The 25308-nt window shown below is 39.0% G+C and overlaps 1 protein-coding gene across 7 annotated transcripts in view; it reads right to left on the bottom strand.

Annotated features, from left to right (window-relative positions):
• Positions 1-25308, bottom strand: part of COL19A1 (collagen type XIX alpha 1 chain) — a 205459-nt gene that overhangs the window by 135412 nt on the left and 44739 nt on the right. For 6 of the 7 annotated variants that reach the window (XM_075747424.1, XM_075747428.1, XM_075747429.1 and 3 more), the window contains exons 10-11: positions 21380-21433; positions 3156-3209 (exon numbers count right to left, since the gene is read on the bottom strand). In XM_075747424.1, the coding sequence (XP_075603539.1) occupies positions 3156-3209; positions 21380-21433 (108 nt within the window). The remainder of the gene's footprint in view (positions 1-3155; positions 3210-21379; positions 21434-25308) is intronic. The other variant, XM_075747427.1, reaches the window with a different exon arrangement.

The following is a 25308-nucleotide window of genomic DNA, read 5'->3' as shown; positions in this document are numbered from 1 at the left end:
GGGCTTTGGGCAACCTGGTCTAGTGGAGGGTATCCCTGCTCATGGCAGGGGGGTTGGAACTAGATGATCTTTAAGCTCCCTTCCAACCCAAATCGTTTTATGATTCTAACATCCACTGCTCTGCCGTAATCCGCACAGACAGACATCTTATCAGAAGAGGCGATCAGGTCCATCAGGCATGATACCCCTCAGCACAAGAAGAACATTGAGCTGCTGGAGTGTGTCCAGAGAAGGGCAACAAGTCTGGTGAAGGGTTTAGAGAACAAGTCTTCTGAGGAGTGGCTGAGGGAACTGGAGTTGTTCAGCCTGGAGAAAAGGAGGCTGAGGGGAGACCTTATCACTCTCTACAACTACCTGAAAGGAGGTTGTAGTGAGGTGGGTGTTGGACTCTTCTCCCAAGCAACTAGCGAAAGGACAAGAGGAAATGGCCTCAAGTTGCGTCAGGGGAGGTTTAGATTGGGTATTAGGAGAAATTTCTTCACCAAAAGAGTGGTCAGGCATTGGAACAGGCTGCCCAGAGAGGTGGTGGAGTCACCGCCCCTGGAGGTGTTCAAAAAACGTGTAGACGTAGCACTTTGGGACATGATTTAGTAGGCATGGTGGTGTTGGGTTGACAGTTTGACTTGATGATATTAGAGATCTTTTCCAACCTTAATGATTCTATGATTTGTCCTTGATGAATCCATACTGGCTGTTCCCAGTCTCCTAGCCCTTTGTATGTTTACAAATGCCTTCCTGGATTTGCTATATATTTTTTCCAGGGACAGAGGTGAGGCTGGCTGGCCTGCAGTTCCCTTGATCATTCCTGAAGATGAATGTGATGTTTGCCTGGTTTCAGTCATCATAGAACTTCCCTAGTTATCATGATCTTTTGATAATGACAGACGGCAGCCTTGCAGCAACATCAGCCAGCTCCCTCAGCACCCCTGGAAGCATACTGTTTGGTATCTTGCAAATGTCCAAGTAGCTTAAGTGCTCCTTAACACTCTCTTTACCTTCAGTGGGCAATGGTTTGTTCTCACACTGCTAGGAGGCTTAAGTAACCTGGGAGGACTGAGGGTAAACTTTATTAGTGAAAACCAAGGCAAAAAAGGCATAGGGTACTCTCAGCCTTTTCCATATCCCCCATCCCATTAAGCAGTGGGTCAACATTTTCTTCAGTCTTGTTTTTGTTACAGATGCATTTAACAGAAGCCCTTCATATCCCTCATTAGTTTCAATTCCAGATGAGTTTTTGGTTTTCTCACTCCATTGCTGCATTCTCTGGCAATGTTTCTATACTCCTACTGGGTAGCTCACCCCAGCTTCCACTACTTACTTTCTTTTTGTGTCTGAGCTCAGTCAGGAGCTCCTTGTTCATCCATGCTGGCCTTCTGCCACAGTCGCTACACTCCCTGCATATCACCATGGACTGTTCTTGGGATTTTAGGAAACTGTCCTTGAACATCAACCAGGTGGACTCCTTAGGTCTGCAGGACAGTCTCGATTGCTCCTTGGCCTCCTCTCTGTCAGACTCAACAAACTTAGCTCCTTGAAACTCTCCTCAAAGGTTTTGTTTTCTAGTCCCCTGAACATATGCTAGCTGCCTGCTGGACCCTCTCTGGTTTCTCCACATCTCTTGAAGAAGTGAGGGTGGAAGACCCCCTAAACATGACACAGCATACCGGATGCAGCACCGCCAAGCAAACAGAGGAAAAAATCTTCCACTGATCTGTCAGTTGCAGTTTTACTAACGTAGTCCAACATGTGGTTCACTTTATTTCCAACAGGAGAACACTGTTAGATCATATTTCAGGCTCGTGTCTACCTCCAGGTCCTTTTCAGCAATGCTGCTGCTCAACCAGTCAGTTCTCTGCCTGTACCAATGTACCTTCTTTTTCAGAAACACAGTCCAGATTTTTTACACATATTTGAATTTAGAAAAATTATTTCCAATTAGAGAAAATAAGAAATACAGTCAAGAGAAAGTGCAGAGAAAGAAGTTTAGGTAATTTCCACTTGACAGCATTAAATATATAACAATATTAGCCACTGGTAAGTTACTTCAAAAAATTCAAACGTTGCAGAAATAAAAACATGAAAGTTGCAAACTAAAACATTTATGACTGACTTAAAGTCTCCTTTCTGTGGCAGAATTCTCATATTAAGTTAGGCAAAACATTTCACACAAACTTTTTCATGGACAATCACTGATTACTCATCTTGATATTCACTGCAGGACTGCTGATCTTCTTTTCAGTGTTTTAAATATGCCTGCAGTACAAGTCAACAAGATCCTGGCTTTGAACGTATAAATTGATAGATTGTGGGAAACGTGTTGTGGAATTCAATGCTGGCTACCTCAGCTGCAGAAAATAAGTTCCTTCCTTCCCTTCGTGCTATATTACAGGAAGTATTTGCCCTAAAGATACACAAATCAGCCCTTTGCACCAAGGTCACGCTAGAGAACACTTTCTTGAAATTTTAATATGGACAAAATAATGGGTTTTTTGTATAGTCCCTTAATTTTTGGAAGCAGCAGAACTATTTCCCCTATAATTTTGTAAAAGGAATTAGCTGGACAGATGCATGTGACATTAAGATTTCATTCCAAATACTTACAGTTAAACACAGCTGCAATCAACAGAAAACAAAATCTGACCATGAACAGAGTCAGGCAACTTTAACAAATATTACTAGCAAGGTCTATTACACAGATGTCTCTTTTTGCAAGTTCTGGCCTCCCTACAACATTTCACCTCAGGACAGGAGCAAAAGATTAAAATGGAAGAGTGGAAGAAGCAGTGGCATTGTTCCTCATCTCATTTTGCTGAGATCATGAGACTCTCAAATTTCAAATTTTTGAAGCTGCTAGCTTGTGGCTGGGAAGACCTGCACACTTCTGAGACTTAGGTGAGCGCTCTCAATGCAGAATAATACTGATAGGCAAGTTTGTGCTACCACACCACACACCCTTTCTCTTTTTAAAGAGAAGCTGATAGCAAAGTTCCTCTGTCAAATTATACAATTCAGAAACTGGATATGTAATTCAAATACAATTTATGTAGATACTAGACAGCTGGCAAAAAGGATGTTGAGAGTGAAAATGCATAAAATGAGACTGTGGGGTTTGGGGTGTTTTTTTGTTTTGGTTGGTTGGATTTTTGTTTTTTTACCTTGGAACCAGTAAGACCGGGTATGCCAGGAGCACCTACTAAGCCAGCTTCCCCCTGAAACAAAATGTACATAGCCATCACTTAACAGATCTATCTCATGACTGAGCTACTTCAAGAGAAAAAAGATATCTGGACATGTATTGCTTCTCATTGCTTTTCTACAGAACAGTTGAATTGATTTCTAGAGCTGTTTATGTCTGTTGACTTGTACTCGGTTAAAATACGTTTCACTTTCAAAATATTAGGCAATTAACAATTACAGATTATCTAATTATGCAGAAGATAAAGCTGCAGAGTGCTTCAGACAACTGGGCAACAAAAAAGATTAGAGAGTTTGGATCACATGAAAATCTTTCTTAAGTTTTATTTCAGGCCCTGATTCAGAAAAAAGTATTTCAGAAGACACTTGCGTACTACTCAAGTACCTAAAATCCCGACAGGGGTGCCACAGTTTCCGCTCTCTCCCTAATACCTATTTGGTGCTTGAGCCCAGAGGGACCTCCACTGAAACCATTAGGTCCAGCGATTTTGTGCAACCGGGCAGACAAAAATCTGTTTCTCATACAGAACACTCACTTAGGAAGTAGATGTTGTTAAATTACTGCCTCCTGCAGCCCATGTTTTAAAAGAGCAAAATAACTCAGCTGCACAGTTGACTGTGAGTCACCCCCTGCCCCCCAAATGACTTTCTCCTTGCACTGTCCATGAAAATTAACAATCTGATTTGTGTTTGTAAATTCCACTCAACAAACTGGATGCTTAAAAGTTATGCTCAGCTCATTCAATATCTGAATAAGGGCTAGTTGAGCTAAAGAAAAAAAAAAAAGAAATAGCTCTGAGTTGAAAGCTACAGAGAATTCAATTCTGCATTTAATGTAGGGCTTTCCAAGGAAAATCTATAGTTAAAAATATTAATAATATCTCATTTAGAATTAAAATACAAAATATTGCAGTGGTTTCCTTTTCCATTCCTTCTTAGCAAAGCATGTTAAACAATTACAGACCTAATGAGAACCAGGCTCTGCCACTCAAAGCTAAGAACCACCCTCCATTTACAGATTCATGAAATATGCCACCATATGTACATTAATTTTGGTCTCAATAAATCTAAAGTTACTGAGCTAAGTTCTGTTAGAAGAATTCATCCATGCTCATAAGACTTCAGGTGGGAGCTTAGAAGACTTATTAAGGAATCTAAAATCAAATGCTTTCTCCATTCCATTCATGGGTCTTAATTCCTTGACAGAAGTTTGCCCCAGTAACTCGCACACCATCCAATTCAGTTTTCTAGCCAAGCGAGAATTCAGCAACAAAATAAGTTTTGAAAGTTCACTTGTTTGATTCTAAGCCAAGCAGAAGACAAATGCCTCACACACACACACACACACACACACAAAGGAAAAACTCCAATCTCTCTTAACAACAGAAAGAGCCAATAAAAGAACAATTACTCATCAAAACGATACAAATAATTAAGCAAATAAATACAAAGTACTCATGATATACAACAATTAAAATACAGCTTAAAATAGCTTGTTAAAATGGCATTTTTCTAACTCTACTCATGGCACAGTTTCCAACATCTTCCTTCCAGCTCCCCTCTGTAAAAATAGATGCTAGCATGCTGGGGAAAAATTCTAATTAATCATTACAAGTAATCCTCAGCCTTTCATTTTCTCCAGATTTACAGTGCGAATTCAGAAAAATTCTTCAGAGTCTAACAGTTACCAGAAAATATTTCATCTTCCCTGCTATATTGGATCATTGTAAACTAGGACAAAACCACACATTCACTGGGGTTTTTTTTTTGTGGAGACAAGCCATAGATGTTTTGTCGTGCACTGTTTAATCAGTGTTCTACAAATGATTATCCCTTCAACACAACAATGCAAAAATAACCTGCTACATCAATGCTGATTCTTATTAAATCTAAAATGATTAATGTTGTGGTTGCTTTAACTATTTTGGAAACGTGTAGAGTATTTATAATCATAGGTCTTAATGTATTTATCATTTATTGATTTTTCAGTTTGTAATTGAACTGCAAAACCCTATAAAATTAGACACTCAGTTTATACCTAAAGGTTTTCAAGGCAGAGTAAGATGCTTTGTATCTGTGTACTTCACAACTTCCTTAGAATGCATTTCCATTAACTTTTATACCTTGACTTCCACATTTAGTTATTTTTCCCCCAAAATAAGAGACTTTAACATTAAAAAAAATTAAAAAAAATAAAAGGAGAGGGTATCTTAACATACAAGTATGTGAACTTTACAAAGTGCATTGGTTACTTGTACTACCAAACAATATGGTAATGAAAATGAATTAGGCATCACATTATCTAATCATTTAAAAAAAAAAAAAAGTTAAGAGAAACTTGTATCAATCACTCGGAATGCATTTTGCTATTTGGAATATTTTAGGCATTAACATGATTTATAACAGCAAACATGCTGGAACTTCGTGAGATTCTCTTCAAGGCTAGGAAAGAGAAACAACTACTGTAAAATACTTTAAGCTGTTTGCAGATATGATTCTGCAAAATTTAAAAAAACCCCAAAAGCACCAAGAAGCAGCCAGATGCTTCTCCATCCTCAATATGAAAACCAAACATTTTTCCTTTTATTTTTAAATTTACTGGGGCACTTCCAGGAGGTTGATTTACAGAATAGGCTTGGTACTCCAGGGTTACTAGCAAGGAAACTCATCTTAAAGAAGTAAAATCAGCATGGTCAAACACTACTTACTGTTTTGATAATTTATGGATATGTGCCTTCCATTACCCTGAGTATGCCAGGCCCTTGGAATAATCTAATAGCCCAGTGTTTTAAAATGAGGACAACTATTTTTAGCATTGCAGAAATGGAGCGGAATGTTCAACAACGTACTGTCAGAGCGCTTGAGCAGCATCCTCCCCCGTGGAGCACGTACCGAGACAGTCCAGAGCCACCAGCGGGGGCAGAGCTTCATCTTTAACGAATAAAAATCCCACACCAATTATACTCCACTATGTGACACCTTCCTTAGCCTACTGGAATATTTCCTTGTTTCTTTAAACAGGCTCCTGTTAATGGTTAGGATCACCTGATAGAATATTAATTACATAAAAATATATTCAGTTGATATTTACCAAGACTTGCCCCGTGAATCTCCTGGATTAGTCATGTCAGGAAGTTTCTGCTAAATATTATGACATTTTAGTTTCACCACATCTACTGATCCTTTTGTTCCTACTTGGTTACTGCTGAACTACCAGTACTCAGCACTTGCTAAGTACTTGCTCAGTGCTATCCTTGATGCAAACTTGACCCATGTGAGCGAGCATAAGATCCTCCCTTACAATAACCTGTTGAAGGAGTGCTTGTGACAGGTAAATAGTTTGTTTGCTTCACTCCTTCCTGCTTCCACAGCAGCCCCAGCAGAGCAGGTACGCCATGTTTTGGCCAAGGGGGTCAGGGCTGGTCAGAGGACTCTTGTGTCCTAGTGATCAGGGCTCCCGTGGCTTTTTTATGTAGTTGCTCAAGAAAAAGACAAATGAGGATAGCCCTACTGTTCTCATTTGCACCTCATAACATGATCTGAGTTCAGGAGGCATCAATTTTTCCTCATACGCAACCTTTCCTGATACCCATCTTTGGGACAGGTCTGACTCGCCTATCTGTTGAGGCAACTAGATGTTAATACACTCCAAATTAAATGACACTTGAAAATTTAGGTTTCGGTGCTTTGCACGCAAACTAATGAATCACCAGCTAGAGGCAGCTCAGAGCTTCAGAGAACATGGCCACAGGGCTGCTGACTCCAGACTGCACTCTCTTTAGTTGGCATTTCTGCTATTAGCAGAAAATGTGCTAAAGCACGCAACTTGTACAATTTCTATATTCAAATACATAAAGCACACATATTTCACAAATAAAGTATGTAAGTCAAAAGGTTTTTTTCCATATTTTGCTCCGACAAGTTATTTTCTCATTACTCAACTCTGATTTGATTGGTAATAAATTAAATTAATTTTACTGAGTTGAGTCTGTTTTGCCCATGACGGTAATTGGTGAATGATGTCTCCCTGTCCTTATCTCAACCCACAAGCCTTTTGTTATATTTTCTCTCCCCTGTCCAGCTGAGGAGGGGAGTGATAGAGCGACTTTGGTGGGCACCTGGCCTCCAGCCAGGGTCAACCCACCACAGATAGATAGATGTCAAGAATGGGTTTTTAAACCATCCAAAAATGTATCAGCAGACGCGGAGCCTCTGCTGTCAGTAGGTGTTCTTTCTGCATTTGGAGAATACAAGTGGTATTCACTGCTATCACACGTCCTTGAAGAAGTGACAACTGCCTTCTTGACCTTCCTCATCAAGAAGTGATGACTCAGTCCAGAAGGCACATTTCCAGGCACCACTCTTAAATGCCACTGATTTCAAACAGAACTGGACTGCAAGGAACTAAACAGCAAATAGAGGAGAAAAACGAAGGCAGAATCTATTTATCAGCACATAACCAGGACCTTGGGTAGTTTGAGTTTAGTTCCTCAGTTGAGAGAGGAAACTCATTAGCCTCTTGTGGAACCCTCAGGGGTTGTAATGATGGAGCCTTACAAGCCAGGGGAAAGTTCTAGGCAATGCAGGAGAGCAGTGGAATGGAACAGCTTCTCCTCATTTTGTCTCACTGTGTCCTAGAGCAGAAGGGTCTTCACAAGTTTTTCCTCTACTTTTCAGACTGAGTCAAATGACTCATCTAAGACCTTTTTTAATAACCCATCACCCAGTTACATTCCTTAGGTAAGAAAGGCAAGAAACACACTATACTACACAGAAGCGGAAGATGTTTGGGGTTTTTTAGATTGCTATTTAAAAATGCAGTGCAAACATGAATTGAACACGGACTTGAAAACAATTTGGTTCAGTTGACCTACAACGTCACACACAGAGCATAAAGGAAACAAAAATGAAAACCATGAGAACACTTCCTTTAGAGTACTGAGAACTGGCAAATAGGCTTCTGGCTGCAAAAGGTTCTCAAAGATTCATAATGTCTTATGGATGAGCAGTTTAGAAAATTAAGTCTAGACAGTTGGATATTTCTATCATCTGAAGCAACACAGTAGAAAATTTTTTGAAGTGATCTTATACTCATGGACAACTGATAGATTTTTGTAACTATGTTTTTTCCCTTACAGTAGATCTGTCAAAAGAAAAATTGCCTGACTTACACGCCATCTATTGATTTACTGTTAATCCAGCCATAACATGGCATTAAAGCAAATCTAAATCCTATTAAAGTTTCAACAGAACTGGAAATTCATCTAATTGGCCTTGCTAAAAGAATATTTGAAATGTAATAATGTTAAACATAAGTTAAAAAGCATTACTCAATATTAATGAATTGCTGAAGTCATTTCAAAATAATAAAGTATATTATGACTATTATATTCACCATAATAATTGGAACCTCCAGTTTATATTAGGAAGGTAAACAGCATTGGTCAACCTCTTAGATGTCAGAGGCTATTCTTTACTGCAGGAATTATCATCATCATCATCATCATCACCCATTTCCATAACCTGAAGATTCAGGAGACAGATTCTCAGCTGGTACAAATGTCAGTTTACACTAACAAAGATCTGTTTCACAGACCATTAAACACTATTAAATCTAATGTCTAACCACAGAGACATGAAATACAAAAAAAGTAGTAGCAAAACTAAGGATTTAAGGTTAATAAAAGTAACCAGACCACATATAGACTGGAATTTGTAATCTAGGAGCCAACTCAGATGACTACTTTTTCTGAAATACCATACTGTTGGTGTGCTTGTGTAGCTGCAAACCTCCAATCCACTATTGATAAATAAAACAGTTCAAGATAAGTTTCTGATACAGTTTCCATGTCTCCATTTACACTCGGAAGTTTAAGACTTTCCCAAGAAATATATCTCTTCACTTCAAAACCAGTGCCTTTTGACATTTGATGTATTTTGGAGGTGGGTTAGTATTTGGACGAAGAGGATATACTGACCAAGTATTTTGGACTCCAACAGACAGTTCCCCACCTGTGAATCTGGGATCGGCAGACCTACTGTCGGCACAGGAGCCCTAGGAACTGCTCCCTAAAGGTAAATCTCCAGGCGTACCCCATTACTATCAATGCTGAGCAGCTTTGTGGGGAACAGAGACATCTCAGCCTAGGAGGGTTGTAACTTTTCCTTTCTGGCCCTTTTCTTAACCTCTTTGAGGCTTGTTATCCTGCTCCACATCCCACATCTGGGATGCCTGACAGAAAGAAGCTAGTCCACTGTTCGAGGGACACAGGCTCCCTGCATGAGTTTTTAATCATCCTCTCACTAAACCCCAATGTTTATTTAGAGAATCAACACTACTCTGACAGCCATATCTCCGGCTGCATTCCTTTCTCATTCTTCCGAGGTTCAGCAAGAAGTACTGCCAGTCCACTATATTCTACAGGGTGGTATTTCTTCTGACTATTTCACAACACTGGCATTATAACCCTGTTGCTGCAAAGAGCCACACAATTCTGTTAACAGTTCCTGAAGTCTCACCTTCTTCAATTTCATGGATTTGATACCAGAAAAGAAAAATGCTCAGACTAAAGTATGAAGAAATGGTGAAGGGTGGGAGACAAACTGGCCATGGTCACTGTTACATTACACATCCTACTGGCTGAGGTTCTGAGAGTTCACATTAACCAAAGATGATTTGTAAGAGCATTCTGACACTCTATTTCCACTGCTGGCTTTGTCAGCAGAGTTGCTATCACAGAACTGACTAACAAATGCCACAAAGATCATAATTCCTGCCACTCACAGTTATTAAAACAAAAGAAAAACCCCAAATTATAATTAAATAAACAGGCCATCACTGAGACAATCTCTCTCCAATTATGCAGCATGCTGTTACGTAGCTTACAACAAAATCAATAAGGAATAGCACTGTACACTATTCTCATCTGTTAAGTAGTTTCCCACCTTTGCTCTTCCCTTGCAGCCGTGGGCACATCTCTATCGATACTGTGTGCTCCTCTGGGCAGGGAATTTCTTTTACTCCAGGCTTGTGCTACCCTGTACAAGAAAGTCCCGAGACCTTCTCACGTTATGGGAAGATACACGAACACAGAATGTAACAGCTATACCCCAGAAGTCTGGCATTCTACTTCCACGCCTACTCTTTACTGGAATTTTCATTCTAAGTAGTGGACAGTTAAATCACCATTTCTTGAGATCTTACTGTCAATAGCTATAAAAATGTTCCACATGTAAAGCTAACAGGTTACAACTATTAAATAAAGTTAACTATGCATTAATTTCCCCTATTTAGTGTCTTTCTTATTACAAACTAAACCAATGTTATCTTCATTTTTAAGAAAAAATCAGAAGAACTGCCACTCACAACAAAAAGGGAGCATAGTGAAAGGGGTGTTAATTCTGAAGAAAAAGCATCAGCTGACTAGCTTCTCAGTATCTGAAAAAAAAAAAACAAACCCCAAAAAATCTGGCTTGTGTGAGGTACTTGGTTAAATACAAATCAAACACCTGTCACCCAGCTGGGCCGCGTGTGTCACTGCTGAGCCATCTGCAGAAATATACCCCGTGCCAGTTGCTTTACTTAGCGTGGCCTGGGAACAAGAATCCATTAGACAGAAAGTCAACAGTGGAATTAGCAGCACTTTTTCTTTTAGTGCCCTTCCACTTACTTGTTTGACTTCTTGTGTTTCTATTTTTGGGAGCCTCATGCCAGAGCAACAGTGCTGACTGCTGATTAGACAAGACTTGGCTCAGCCTCAGCGTGTCACACTGATTTAATCGATTCAGACTTGAAACATGCAGTATGAATCTTATGTGTTGATAAATACTGGCTAGCAGTGGGAATTAAAAAAAAAAAATACATTCCATTTTGCAATACCTATGAATGATTTTACTATATGAATAAAAAGCAGTTTTTATGTCCAACAACTTGGTATCTATGAATTAAAAAAAGAAGTTTACCTGGAATTTGGAATATAAACCCTACATTATAATTTCTAAGGGTTTTTTGGGGAAGGAATATATTCATTGACATTAAAAATGCACATCTGAGCTGGATTTCTTTAAATAATTATACAACTAATACAACTCACCCACCAGAAAAAGGGAAAAGGAGAGTTAATAGTTAACAGGTCACAAGTCACAGCAGCCAACAGTATTATCTATAACCTCTGTACAATGTGCACTACATATAAATTTTCTGCTGCATGAAGCTAACAATTTTTTTTTAAAGTCTCATGCACTACTTGTAATAGAATTTGTTTGCGAGGGAGAAAATCCTGTTATATATAAATTAAATGAAGCACAGTAACATAAGTTATCCATAATTATCCTAATACAGATCAATGATTCATCAGATCCAAAATCTAGTATTTGGTGAAGTCCAGTATCTAATTCCTCAAAAGAAGACAAAACAGTGAGCAAGTTCCTTCCTCCCCAATTAGTCCATCTCCTGCAACACACTGCTGCCAACTTTTACAACGCTAAGTCTTGCAATAAGTAATGAGTATTTTCTTAAAGCCCTGCTTTCTGATGAGATGTGCAAAGCTCAGAATATTAGTTTCAAAACCTACAGTCTCTAGCCCTCAGAACTGAAGGAGAAAAAAAAAAAAATTAAAAAAATCTATGCGCCATAGAAACCTCACAGAAGAGCCCAATAAATACAATTTACGAACAATTGAAGAAGAATCCTCAAGCCTCCCCCTGCCCTTTCGAAGTCTCTAAACTCCTGACTGAGGCTTTTCAAACATAGTTAAGAATCCCAGAGCCAGGCAGGCTCACAGCTAGAGTATTCATGACTCTCCGATTAAGGAACAAAGAGCTGCATTTAATGACTGCATTATTTAACAAGCGCATTATTTTTTACTTCCACGTTACATAACACGCTAACAAAAGCCCGTCCTGCGTGGCAGCGTGCCACACTCCGTTTTGCTCCCAGCAGCCCAGACCCCGACAAAATGGACGGTGACCTCTGGTTTCTTTGGCCGCACCTCGCACGACAATAGCTGCCGCTGCACGCCGGGCCCCCGTGACCGGCCACGTTCTGCTGGTTATTACAGTTTCCTTGCAAATACCAGAGGGTATACCCTCCCAGCCCCACTCTTATCTCACCAACGTCACTCGCCTGAAGGAGCCCATGGCTTTGATGGCCAAGCAACACAAGCATTAGCGTCTGGCTCCCAAAACACACTTGCACTTTTGTTCTACGGAGACGTACTAATCTGATTTTGAGGGAAACCACAAGAGGACAGAAGACAATGCCGCAACTTTCCTCAAATGGATTAGCTGACAGATTGATGCATAATTTTTTTTCCCCCTTCTTTAATTACAAATGAAGTCTCTGCTCACCACCAGTACACAACCTACAGCAATCACTAGCACCATTCCCTCCAGAATGGAAATAACACCCAAGCAGTGTCACTGCACGCAAGGTAATTCGATTCCGTGGAGCTTTCTATTGAGAAATGAACTGAACTGCTGTCACTTAGCTTTAGGAATTGAAAAACCAGGGAGCTCAACAGTTCCTGGAGTTGTGAACTGCAAAAATCACCTAATAAGGCAAAAATAAGTCAGCACAGCAGACAGCTCTCTGGAATCAAATTTATGATCAAAGGCTATTCAAAACACTTCCTTGTAACGCTAAGGAGAGAGCGAGAGCAAGCGAGCAAGAACTATACATGCTGAAGCAATGAAACAAGTTTTGGAAAACATAATGGTCTAAAGTGGATTTGCCCAGTAAGATTTTTTAGAAAGCATATTTATGCATCAGAAAGCTATTGAGAGCTACTGTTTTCATATTCATCCATCTCTAAAATCAGATGTGTGTTAATTATACACAAAGATATGACGGAAAACAAAAAGAATACAAAACTCATACCAAATTTCTTGCTGTAACAGATGGTGTCCAACTGCCTGATTTCCAATGGCCAGCAATTCTCAAACTCAAGGCTTTAAACTTAGTGGTAATAAAGTTTCCAATTGGAAAACCACTGTCTGTCTTTTCTGGGGCTAATCTATTTACTTATTCACCCATAAAAACACAGTTTTAAAAAATTCGCACCTTATTTCTTACTAAAATGTTGTTTCAGCTTTACGTTCTTACAGTTCCCATTTCTCCTTTGAAAAGCTTTCTCATGTCAAATACTTTTTCCTGTATTAGTGACTATACTCTTTATCTTTGATGTAGACTCCAGAGTAAAGCAGTACAAGAATTTTTAAAAGCTGCATAACTTGCACAATTTATGTCCACACTTGATCTAAAAATATTGAAATATAACTGATTATCAATGACAGGAGCTCAGAAATTGGATGGCACTGAACGCAAGACAGACACACTGAGGAAGATGACTTTAAGCAGTACCTATCCAGTGCTCCACATGCATTTTTGGAAGCTTTCACAGAGATGCTGATGAGCTACTTCGGAAATATCCTGACCCCTGTCAAGGATCTGTACAGCACATGAAATGTGGAAGGCACTGTGTCCAGAGATCTTTCGAGACAGCTGCAAGGAAAAGACTGCATTACTGTAAGCTCAACACCAATGTCTCCTCAGATTTGTATATTTGCACGAGTGATTGATTCTCCAGGAGCATATGCCGAACTGGCATAACAGGCCACATACCCATGGCTCTTCTGCAAAAGTCAAATATGCCTTGGAAAAATCTAGACAAGGTTTCCATGGTCTAGCTGGAGCACTGGGGAAAGCAGGTCAATGGTCACAAGGATCTTCATGATGACACAATTTGATTTGGATGGACGCTTAACAAGTTTCCAGTTGTGGATTTTATGACATAGCTGGCCCTGAAGACCTGATCCTGGAGTAGCTCAGTATGGAGATGAGTATTAAAAGCTTCTCTGAAAGTAATTTGAAGTCCATGCTATACTAGCATGTCATTTATATTTTTTTCCCAAAATTTGAAATTAACGTATATATAATTTAAATTGTGTTGGAATATAAAGCACTGGGCATTTCTAAGCCATGTTTTATATGGAGCTTCTGAATTCAATTTCTTCTTAAAAAAATAATCTTAGAATGCAGTAGTTTTCAAATTCATCTTCTCAGGTACCACTAAGGGAAAGAGGAGTTCTTCTCACCAGGCAATGCAAAGTAGGCTGTTCCGGAAGCATTAACATGCTGTTTGATGCAGCACGCATACCACAAATGGTATCTATACCACGTTTTGGGAACCCTTTTACTAACCATTTCCTTACCTGTACCAAATATAAGAACAACCCTATTACAACAGGACAATCAAATCTAACAAGAATAGAATCATCAGTGGTAGGTTTCAGAGTCAGTTAAAACTGAAGACAGCACACTGCTAACAGACTTGAGAAAACTGAAATTACAGATAACCATCATCTCGTACACTTGAATGAGAAAAACACCTCCACAAGCAGCATTAGATATTCCAGTTCTGTTATCTTCGAGCTCACAAAATATGTGAGTTTATGCACAATTTGTTGGGCCATCATCACAAATACATGTAAGTGAACAAAAGAAGGAACAATCTATTTACAGATACCTACTGCACTGTTTCATGTAAACCCAATCTCATTTTCATGACTTGAAGTACAAATAGCACTCATACAGTTGGTAGAGCTCTTGAAAAGTATACTCAGTTTTTTTCTCTAGTCTGACTTAGAATATAAATCTAAGTTGTGTTGTGATAAACATTGTTTTTATTCACATAAGCATTTATTTCTCCTTTCAGTCTGTCTAAACTGTTTATTTTATTAATACACTGCGGGAGCACACATACAGTGCAGTAGCAAATGCACAGCATATTGAATATTTCACTGCTTCTTCAGGCTTACTGTGCAAACCTAGTGATTTTAAAAAGCTTACTCAATATATTTAATATTTTAGGATGTCTGTTTATAATCTAGATTGCAAAAAAATTACTGCAAAAACTACAACAATAAAGCTAAGCCATTTAAAAGTCAAGTATTAAAAGTCAATAGTGTCACAAGTATTTCACAAAATGTAATTTAAGAAACATAGATGCATCATCTCCATCATTATGAATTGTATACCATGAACCATAAGAAAGCAATTACTATGGAGGTTTGGACAAAGGGAAACAGACAAAACCAGTTTAGTTTGGTAAGTCTTCTGAATATTCTGAATTACATTTCTGGCTACAACAATTTTATTTTTCAGAATGTAGTGACAGAGAAAGAAGAAAAAGTATTTTCATAATAGGAAAAAAAATAGACAAATATGGCCAAGAACAGAGCCAATTACTCACCTTCAGCAGCTTGAGTCCTTTGTACCTCGCTGCCACCAGCACCTTCTCAGAAGCTTAAGAGCTTTTTGGCTAGCAGGACCCATAACACACATAAGCTGTAAGTCCCTAAGAGGCTTAGTACTTTGTATTCAAGTATGTGCCATGGTGGCAACCTATCTCTCAGAACCAGAAACTCTCCCACTTAACTTTACAAGTACACAGAGATTGTCTACCCCCTAAGATGTGATATGCCAAAACAGCTGAGTTCATCTTGACTGCCAAGGCATTGCAGCAAAAAAACCCCAGACCAACCCCAAACAGTACTACATCATCTAGCATCCAGGACATAAATCAACTTTTAATTTGGAGCTTCACTGTCATGGCATTATAGACTCAGAAACAGAGAGAAGTAAGGGACTTGAGTTATTCCGCTGAGTGACACAAGAAGTGCAGGAAAGAGAAAAATCTCAGCTGTAGAGGCAAATCAAACCCAGCTTGTTTGAGTTTACAAAAAGGTCAGGAAAGGAAAGGGATGGAATGAACTCCCTGTAAATGAGAATAAAAAGTCTGGTAGCTTCCCCCCCCCCCCCCCCCCCCCCCCCCTTTTTCCAGAAAAGGTCTAAGAACACATTTTTAAGGCTGGAATACTTGATCTTCTAGTCATGGTTCAAAGCGTACATCTCCCTAGGCTGTCAGACTATTTGAAGGCCTAGAAGTATACTACAAAAGGAGGATCCAACACACAATATGTTTCATGCAAAGTCTAATTGTTTCCTGGGCTGGAAGAGCAGAGACTAACCCTGTTCTCTCCCAATACAAAATAGATAGCAGTGAAGTTGACCATCCTTATCTGTATCAATCTCCCAGTGGATGCTATGGAAAGGACCTGTATGCTTGCAACCTGTATGGAAGAAGTAAGACACTATGACTTCAGTAAAGTAGAAACATGTGGGTCTCAACAACAGGAGAGTCCTCTCACCACTTCCATATGACAGGAACACTAGGAAAACAATCAAACTTTTTAATAGGAATACTTTCCAGCAGTATAGCAACCTTGCTCAGATGACACCAGTGGTGTGACCCTGCACACAACAATGGTGTGTGAAGACCATTCTTAATGGCAGACTTCTTGTCATAATGAGGTTAGTCTAACTGCTAGATCAGGGTTGCTTAACTTGCGGAGCCTGATTTGCAGCAGATAGGCGACTGTCATCCTGCACTTTAGAGCACTCCAATCACCTCAAACCTCTGCTTCAGGGACAGATTTAATTTCTCAGGCCATACAGCCAGCACTCTGGCTGCAATCCAATTATACCAAATTACTTCAAAAGTGTATCCAGAGACAATTTCACTTGCTAATCACCAAAAAGTAGGCTAACACAGTGCTCTCCTTGACATGTGCTTCTTCTGTCCTCACAGACTTTGCCAAACACCTCCAGAAGGCCAAGGCATAAGGTCTTACACACATAGTGATTCCGATTTACCACAACATTCCAGTTCTTCTTGTATCATGATTTGACAGATACCTTAAAGAAGTGTCCCCAGAAGGCTGAGCTACAAATCAGTCCTGATTGCAGGAAGGGGATCATGGCAATGTATTCCTTATTTTCTGGTAGTCTACAAATGAAGTGAGTTTCCTTCCAAGGGAGGACTACTACCCTCTTATTTTATAGAACTGTAAACTAACACCACAAAACTCATACTCTCAAGAACTTCAGTTGTTGCCTTAAGTGGGATCTTTTATTTAAAAAATCTCTCTTAAGATAGTTCCCTGGAAAAGGACAGGCATGAAGGAACTAGGTAGTTAGACATCAAATAGAGAGTGATATATGTGATGGTGTCCATGATTTGCTGTACTGTGACTTTGGGGGCCTGAGGTAGGGCTCCACAGGGACTGCATTTGATTCTTGACTCTCTGGATTGGTCATCAGCACTGTCACACTGACTGCTTTTGCCCTGAAGGCAGATGACACAAGCACATTGTGGTGTGTTGCCACAATGTTTTTTAGTTTGGCAGCTTACAAGAACTACAGTAGAAAAATCAGCAAAACTGCAGAACTACGGCCTGAACATTCATCTGTTTTCTTTTGGGTGTTAAGGCTATTCTTATATCACCCTGGAATCATCAAGACTTAAACTCTGTTCTCCATATTAGCCTACAGCAGATCCAACCTCTCAAATGGCAAGAATCTCCTACAAGTCTACACCACTTAGATCTGCACCTATTAGCCAGCACAACTGTTGCAAAACCACTGCAGCCTTCAGTGAGCAGGAAATTATGTTGTCAGCTAGAATATGCCTTACAAATGACAAAAGGCCAACCATCACATTTGAAGACAGACTGAAGATACGCGAGGTACACAATCTATTTTCACACTTTAGATCCCTGAAAGTCAAGGCAATATATGAAGCCTTACAGACCTCTCACGGTTTACACAGATCTTGAAAATTAAGTATATGATCATGGAGCATTTTTCTGGAAGATTCTCCTGGTAAGATTCTCTCAAGTGATAAAGTATATTGGATAGGATTATTCTAACTTTAGTTTTTCACTACAATGTCAGGTACGTTTGAACTCATCAATTCTACAGAAACAGGCTTTCTAATAGCCAAGTTTATCTCATTCTAAGGTAAACTTCTAAAGTAAGTCAAAGATCATTTCCCCAGGGAAAGAAGTATGAACAATGGAGTATTGCAGTGTATAGTTTTTGGGTGTATCAGAAAGAGAGCCTCTGCTCTCTGAAGCCTCAAATTGCATTTACATAAAAAAATAATCGTTTTTCTTTTTCCTATTTTTAATTGGTGACTCAGGGGGCACATCTGCACAAAGCTCAAAAAAATACAGTGCAGAAAAACATAAAAATAGCCATACCAGTCAAAGAAATATAACCTCTCCAACAAAAGATAACGCGTATTGAATGGTTCAGGAGGATGAACAAAGAGCCGTAGCTCCTGAGAATGCTCTCCCAGCCCTGCACGGTCTGCACAGCAACTTCCTGAAATGCAGGAGACGCCTTTGTACCTCACAGTGCTTCAAGTATTTTCATTCCTTTACTTTGTTCAGTTGTTCAGTTGTCTTTGAATCATCCAGAACATTCCAGAAAAAGGAGCACAAAAATAACAGACACACACAAATTCACATAGCTCTTGATGCATCAACTGAGAGACAGAACACGTTAACACCATTCACAACACGGGGAAAATAAAGTGATTCTACCTCCAGAAAGGAGCTAATAATTCCACACAGCACTGTACTACTCTGCATAGACACGACAACTCTGGCTAGCAGAAGCTGGGTGGCTGGATCTCAGTTTCTTCATCTAGCTATGCATGCACAAAATATTTTCTTTGCCTTTTTTTTTTTTTAAACAACTTTTGGTTTTGCCAGTTTCGGATTCCACAGTATTTCATTTTTAATTTGCAACAACAGTACAGCTTTTATGTAGTCTGAATTAAAAGAGTTATAATGTTTAGGAAAAGTACCATGTCTTGATATTAAATATGATCTGACTGTTGAGTCTTACGTAAACTAACAGGAGCTTTGGGGTTTGGTCTTACAGTGAATCTGCAAGGCGCTAAGCAAAAAAAACCCAAACAGTATTAACCATGGAAACTGTAATAATAACTTGTACTGGAAAAGCAATGTAGCCTGGTAATTTTAAAGAAAGATAACATCAGTAAAGGAACTACAGACATAGCTAAGGGAAAACACAGCTTCATTCTAGATAAATCTCATTCAATCTACAATGTTTTACAATAACTCTTTCCATTAATTCAGATCTGGGAGCACAGTAAAGTAAAAGCTGTCCAGCTGGATCAAATCAAAGGTTTCTCTAGTCAAGTATATGACGACAATTGTGGCAACAACAGATGCCAACAGAAAAGTATACCAACAGGGCAACTCATAAAGACTTCTCCAGTGGGTTTCTCAGACTTCAGAGTCTTGGAGCTCAAGAGCTTTCAGACAAGTAGCACTGTCTGTCTGACACACTCCATGGATTTTTATTCCAACAACTTTCTAAAAAATTTTCAGACTCTTTAAATCCTGTGGCTGAGTGTTCAAACTGTAATCAGGTAATAGGAAGAACGAGCCCTTTTTATCCTTTTTGAACTTGCTGCCAGATAGGTTTGATGCTCTAGTTCGCACACTGAAAAGGAGATTAAAATAAATAAATAAATCCCTATTAATCTTTTCTGTTCCACTCATGAAGGGAGAGCAGAATAGGACATATTACCTCTCAGTTGTGCCTCTTTCAAATCAAAGTCCACATTGTCACACCTTAACTGGAAGATGCCCAATGCTCTTGATCCCACCTGACACCTTCTCTGAACCTTTTCCAGTACTATTAGATCCACTTTGAGATGTGGGAACTAGAACCGCACGCGTCATTCAGGATGCAGCACAGTACAATTTCATTAACTATAATGACATTAAGATGCTTTTGTTTTGTTCCCTATTCTCTTCCTAATCATTCTTAAATTCCATATGTTTATTTGACTAATACTTAACACTGAGTGGACGTTTTCATTGATTTGTAATTCTAAGACCACTTACTTGAAAATCAATAGCTAGTCCAGAGTCCATGAAATACATAACGTTTGCTTTGTTTTTCCTCTTTACTATTACTTTTTCTAATTTTTACATGCCACTTTATAATTTGGTCCCTCAACATTGCAAAGTCCTTTGAAGATCTTTGCAGCCTGCTCTCCATTTTTCTACCACATATAACTTAGCATCAGCAGCAAATATTATTTTAATTGATCTCTTTGGTAATATTATAAATCTACCTCCCATTTTTAACAAAACGTGATTTGAGACAGAAACTATAAGTAAAAATAAAAAATAGTTTCGATATATCCTGTTATCCTGTTAATTACAGATTTTAAACCTGACAGTTGAAGTGAAACTCCACTTATTTCAGTACTCTAGGAATCTGGATAATTACAAAATAAACCAAACCTTCTGCCATTACGATAATGTTGCATACATGTGAAAGCAGCATGTTAACCAGTAAAGCGCAATATTGCAATTCTGAGCATCTTTACAGCAACAGCTGCCTTTAAAAGTCATACTTGTTTATGGTACTGAAAGAACAGAAACTTGACATACATGATGGAAAAGAGCCTAAATTGACAGAATTGAGGGTTGAGGACTGGAACAGAGATGTTAAAGATACCACTGAAATAAATAAATAAAAAATAATTAAAAAAAAACAGTAAAGTGCACTAACACCTGTATCTGGAGAATTTTATTCAGTTACATATTAACCAGCTGCCATGTATATGCAGAAAATCCACTGTTTCTTTTAACTGTCACTATGGAACAGAAAAGAAATCACAAGAGGTCAAATAATTAGAAACTCCAGCAATGTGCTGCTTCCTCAACGTTATGAGGGCTGTCTTCTATACTGGAGATGCTGGAGTTTTGACTGGTAGACTTTCCCTAATACAGGTAACTAGGTCTGAACGCAATAAACCTGTACGACTGCCTTAATTTGCACACTAACATTCTGAAATGAAGTGAAACTTACCCTCTTGAATACACAGATAGGCTGACATGCTTTCTTATCCATAGGTACTCCCCAGTCTTTGCTTACAGGTCAGTGGTGTTTATCTCTGAGCTCTACCGAGCGGCCTGTTGAGAGCGTAAGAGCTCTTTTCTAGGCTTGCAGACCACAAACTGCACAGGGGAACAAGTGGCTTCCTTTGGTTCTGTATAGCCCCCCACTTCTAGGACAAACAAAATCAAGCCCAACAAGTGCACCTGCAGAGAATACTATTGGTCTGAGGGGCTTCTTCAGCGTGCTACAAAAACATGTCAGCACAGGTAAGAGAAGTTCATTTTTTAACAGAAGTGTTCTATCCTCCCATTTCTGTACATAATTACAGATAAGTCACTGACATAACGGCCACTTCCCGTAAGTCAAATTGCATCTCAATATACATGAACATACCTTTTCGCCAGGAAGACCAGCAACACCATCCTGTCCTTTTGTACCCATTTCACCCTACAAAACAAATTAATCAGTTAGAAGTTCCACAGACTTCTGAAGCTAACAACTACTAAGGTCATATCTAATTCAACAGAAAAGCATCTTCTATGCTGTTTCTGTCATGCTTACTAATGTAACCACTGGAGGAGGATGCCTTATATGTACACTAATATTAGACAAAATAAATACATTTTAAAACACCTATAATGTCAGTTTAGATCCTCATCTGACAAATACTTGCAACGTGCACATTTCCAGAAAAAGCAGGTCTGCTGATTTTAAGGCAATCCACTGCAACAGCAGAGTGAAACCAAGTGGGTTCATTTTCACTGGGTTGAGCATGTTCCATGCTGAGAAAGCTCAACATGTAATACAGGTTTCTTTGGTCTAAAAGTCAGGTGCCCACAGCGTTTTTAAAAGACACTATTTAAACTCAGTTTCTCTCTTCCTCAGAGAAACCAAACCCTAAACCATAAGCAATCTATAAGAAAATGTTAGTTTTAAGAGACAACCAGCTGATCACGGGAGGTATGGAAGATCCCATTAGACCATGAGTAAATTAGACCATGAGTCTTAAAAATGATTGAAGAAAACATCAAACACAGAAATTTTGTTTAATAATGTCAAGTATAATGGTTACAAAGTTTAAAATAAAAATTGGGTGGATGCTAGATTAATATAATGAAAGCACTGAAGCCATAACATAGTCTTCATTTAAAAACAAAACATTAGGTTTGTCTACTTGTACTGAGAAGAGAACATTTTCTAGCAAACCAAAAATACCAAAGCCTTTTTTGGAGTAATTCAATTCTTTATGAAGAAAATGTCACTGGTTTGAAAAGAATTAACTATTACATTGTTTTTTGAGATAAAAGGTTGCACAAAGAAGCAGAAAAGCCAGATTTACATCAGTTGTAAACGTAGGTTTGGAGCCCAAATCTAAAACTGCAAAACCAAAAGCCGCTGCTGAGGAATTAGTGCCCAAGAACTCTAAACTCACAAAGTGCATAACTTCTTAAATAGCAGGATCCTGGAAACTCGTAATTCTGATATTCAGCATATGCAGAAACTTCTCAGTATTAGGCAGTGTTCGTCAGTTTAGTAAATAAACCCACTCTACAGTAACAAATATCAGTTTCTCATGATCTTCCCAACTGGGGTACACACACAGTGCTGCAGTGACGTCTTTTTCTTCTGCTATGTATAGGACAGGAGATGCTTAACTCAACAGCGTAGCAGAAAGACTTTGTCTGGGCCACACAACATACATGTTCTGTGACCACACTGGTGGTCATGGGCTCTAAAGTTCTTCCAAAGTTCAAAGAGGAACATTAGGAACTGCACAAGTGAACTCCATCCCAGCAGCCTGGTCTCTCTTTCTTGAGAACAAGGAGACCAGGTTCCTGTCTGGATGATTCTTTCTTGCATGTTATGTGAGACTGTTCCTGTGTAAAGTGCATAACCATTTCTTAAATTACAACCTAAGTCCCTCCATCAGGTCTAAAGTGATTTTAATTAATATAGTTATGGTACAGTAACATCAGCTAGGTATCCCAGAACTCACTATCAGAATACAAACATTGCTGTGAAGCTTTTGAAAAAAAAACCTAGAAACAAACCACCCCCCCTAGAACCAAAAATCTGAAAGAGCTTCGTAGACAGAGAGACTGAATACTATAGTACCTTTATCTTTTCAGTGTAAACATCGTACTTCTGAAGTTATTAACCTTTCTGAAGTTAAGAAAAGAGCAGTAAGGTTGGCAAGTAGTAGTACCTAACTGGAGTATTTGCTATGTCCCAGAACAGTCATTATAAAACATTTAATCCCTGGTAAAGAAAGGATTTACAATATATGCTTTTCCTCAGCATTCCCTCTAGGCTGGCATGCAGCAGCTGCTGACTCAGCACATTCTACTCCGAGGTGCTTAATTCTCCTTATGCTCTACCCAGGGAGCCTACGGGTCAGATCCAGGGCCCTGGATGGCAGTCTCAGTTAAATCCCCAGAATTCAATTTTTTTTGTCTCTAGCCTCAAGATAAAAAGAAGGAAAAAAAAAATCCACCAAAAGAAAAACCCCAAAACCAAAATGCTACAGGTCAGGTTTCATCATTACCTTTTTCTAAAAGCAGAATGATGTGTCCTAATGACTGTCACCATAACTTTGAAGGAAGCTGTCATACCCGAATGCTATTGTTGCTGTTTCTCGCCTACTATAAAACTTAACTACCTTCCTTGCCTCCCATTTTAGTTTCTTAACAACTATATACAGAAACCATCATAAAATAACTGCATGTGCGCAGGCTGGCTCAAAACTCCTTTGTTTATAACACGTGAGCTAAGCAAATCAATCAAAATGAGCGGGTGCAGAACACCATTCCAGTCAGAAGTTTAAACCACTGCTCAGAAGCATCAATGTTCAGGAGGAGCGTACGAGCCATCTCCTACGTCCTTTTTATTCAAATATTGGAACAGTCCTGTAAGCTCTATCTCAAAAGTAGACCAAAATCCCGTGTGTGCAAACAGCACGAACCCACTGGCACGATGAGAGAGAACGCAGCGGGCCTGGCCCATGGTTACCTTATCTCATCCCCCACAGAGTGACTCTCTTATCTATGCACGCTCTGTTCCCTTACGCCACTTGCCAGTATTTTAATAGACCAGAACCACTTTGTTACATTCAGCAGGGTATTTTTATATACTGTATAGTCTAAAATTACACAGTCCACTACACGCCAGGAAGCCTTTAGCATATGTGACATACTAGCCAGTTAACCAAGGCATGTTTACGCTTCTGTTCCACTATCACAGACAGACTCCCCACCTTGAAGACAAGTCTACTGCGAATTAGATCATGAAGTTAGGCTTCTGTCTTGTAACTGCGCTTTTAATAACCACAGTCTGAGAGATTCTAATTTTTCATGCTTTTATTCAATGAGTTGAAAGATCAGACACTGTATGTTGTACAACCTATAATAGTATTCACTCAGGCACCATGACAGAATAAAAAGGAAAAAAAACAATGGGCAACTGCATTTTTAAGAGGGGTTTTGCCTATTTTATTATTTTTATTTTTGCATAACGGCATTTTTCTTTGCTTCTGCAGAACTCAATGTCCTTTACAAAAGTGAACAAGCATCATCATCTCCTTCTTACACAGTAGATGCCAAAAGTATAAACTGAGATGAAAAAACAGGGTTCCTGACCATCAGGCCTACATTTACCCCAGCTCTTTTATGCCTTAATAAGTGCATTCTAGCTCCTGACACACACTGCAATTCAGTTTTTTAAGTTAATGTAACTAAATTATTGTAAGAAGGAGAATAAACAACCATAATTGCTTAGAACTACAAAGTCAACAGACATGTATGCTGCCAGAAGAACAATTTTGTAAGCTGGTGAACACTAGCAGTACAATGCTGGCATTTACAGGTTATGAGGTATGCTCAATGTAACGACGTTCAAAGGTAGTACCTTGAGCTTTAAGTCTATTATTAGGATTTTCTACTAAGGGTACCAGTGAAAATCCTTTTCAACTGAGCACAAGATGCTTATTGAATAAAATATTTAAGGGATAGCACATTGTTTAGAAGGGGATCTCTTGCAAACAATAGGATGGCTACTATATTTTTGACAATGTTTATTTTGGTAAACTCATAAGCAGACAGGGTGGAAATTCATCAGGCTGAAAAATGAAAATAAAAATGCTTCCGTCAACTTTCCGTAAAGCCATGCCAAACTGAATTCTTAACGAGAGACTGCAGACAGCAAACATGCTTCTTTTGAATGATACCAATCAGCCTTCTATCTGAAGTGGAAACAATTTCGCACATCTGAGACCACCTGCAGTATTACACTTGTGATCATTTTTTTACATTAATGATTGAGAGAGT

This window comes from Balearica regulorum, chromosome 3, assembly GCF_011004875.1.
Source record: "Balearica regulorum gibbericeps isolate bBalReg1 chromosome 3, bBalReg1.pri, whole genome shotgun sequence".
Lineage (NCBI taxonomy): Eukaryota > Metazoa > Chordata > Aves > Gruiformes > Gruidae > Balearica > Balearica regulorum.
The sequence above is the reverse complement of the archived record's forward strand: the minus strand, read 5'-3'. Positions and strand labels throughout refer to the sequence as shown.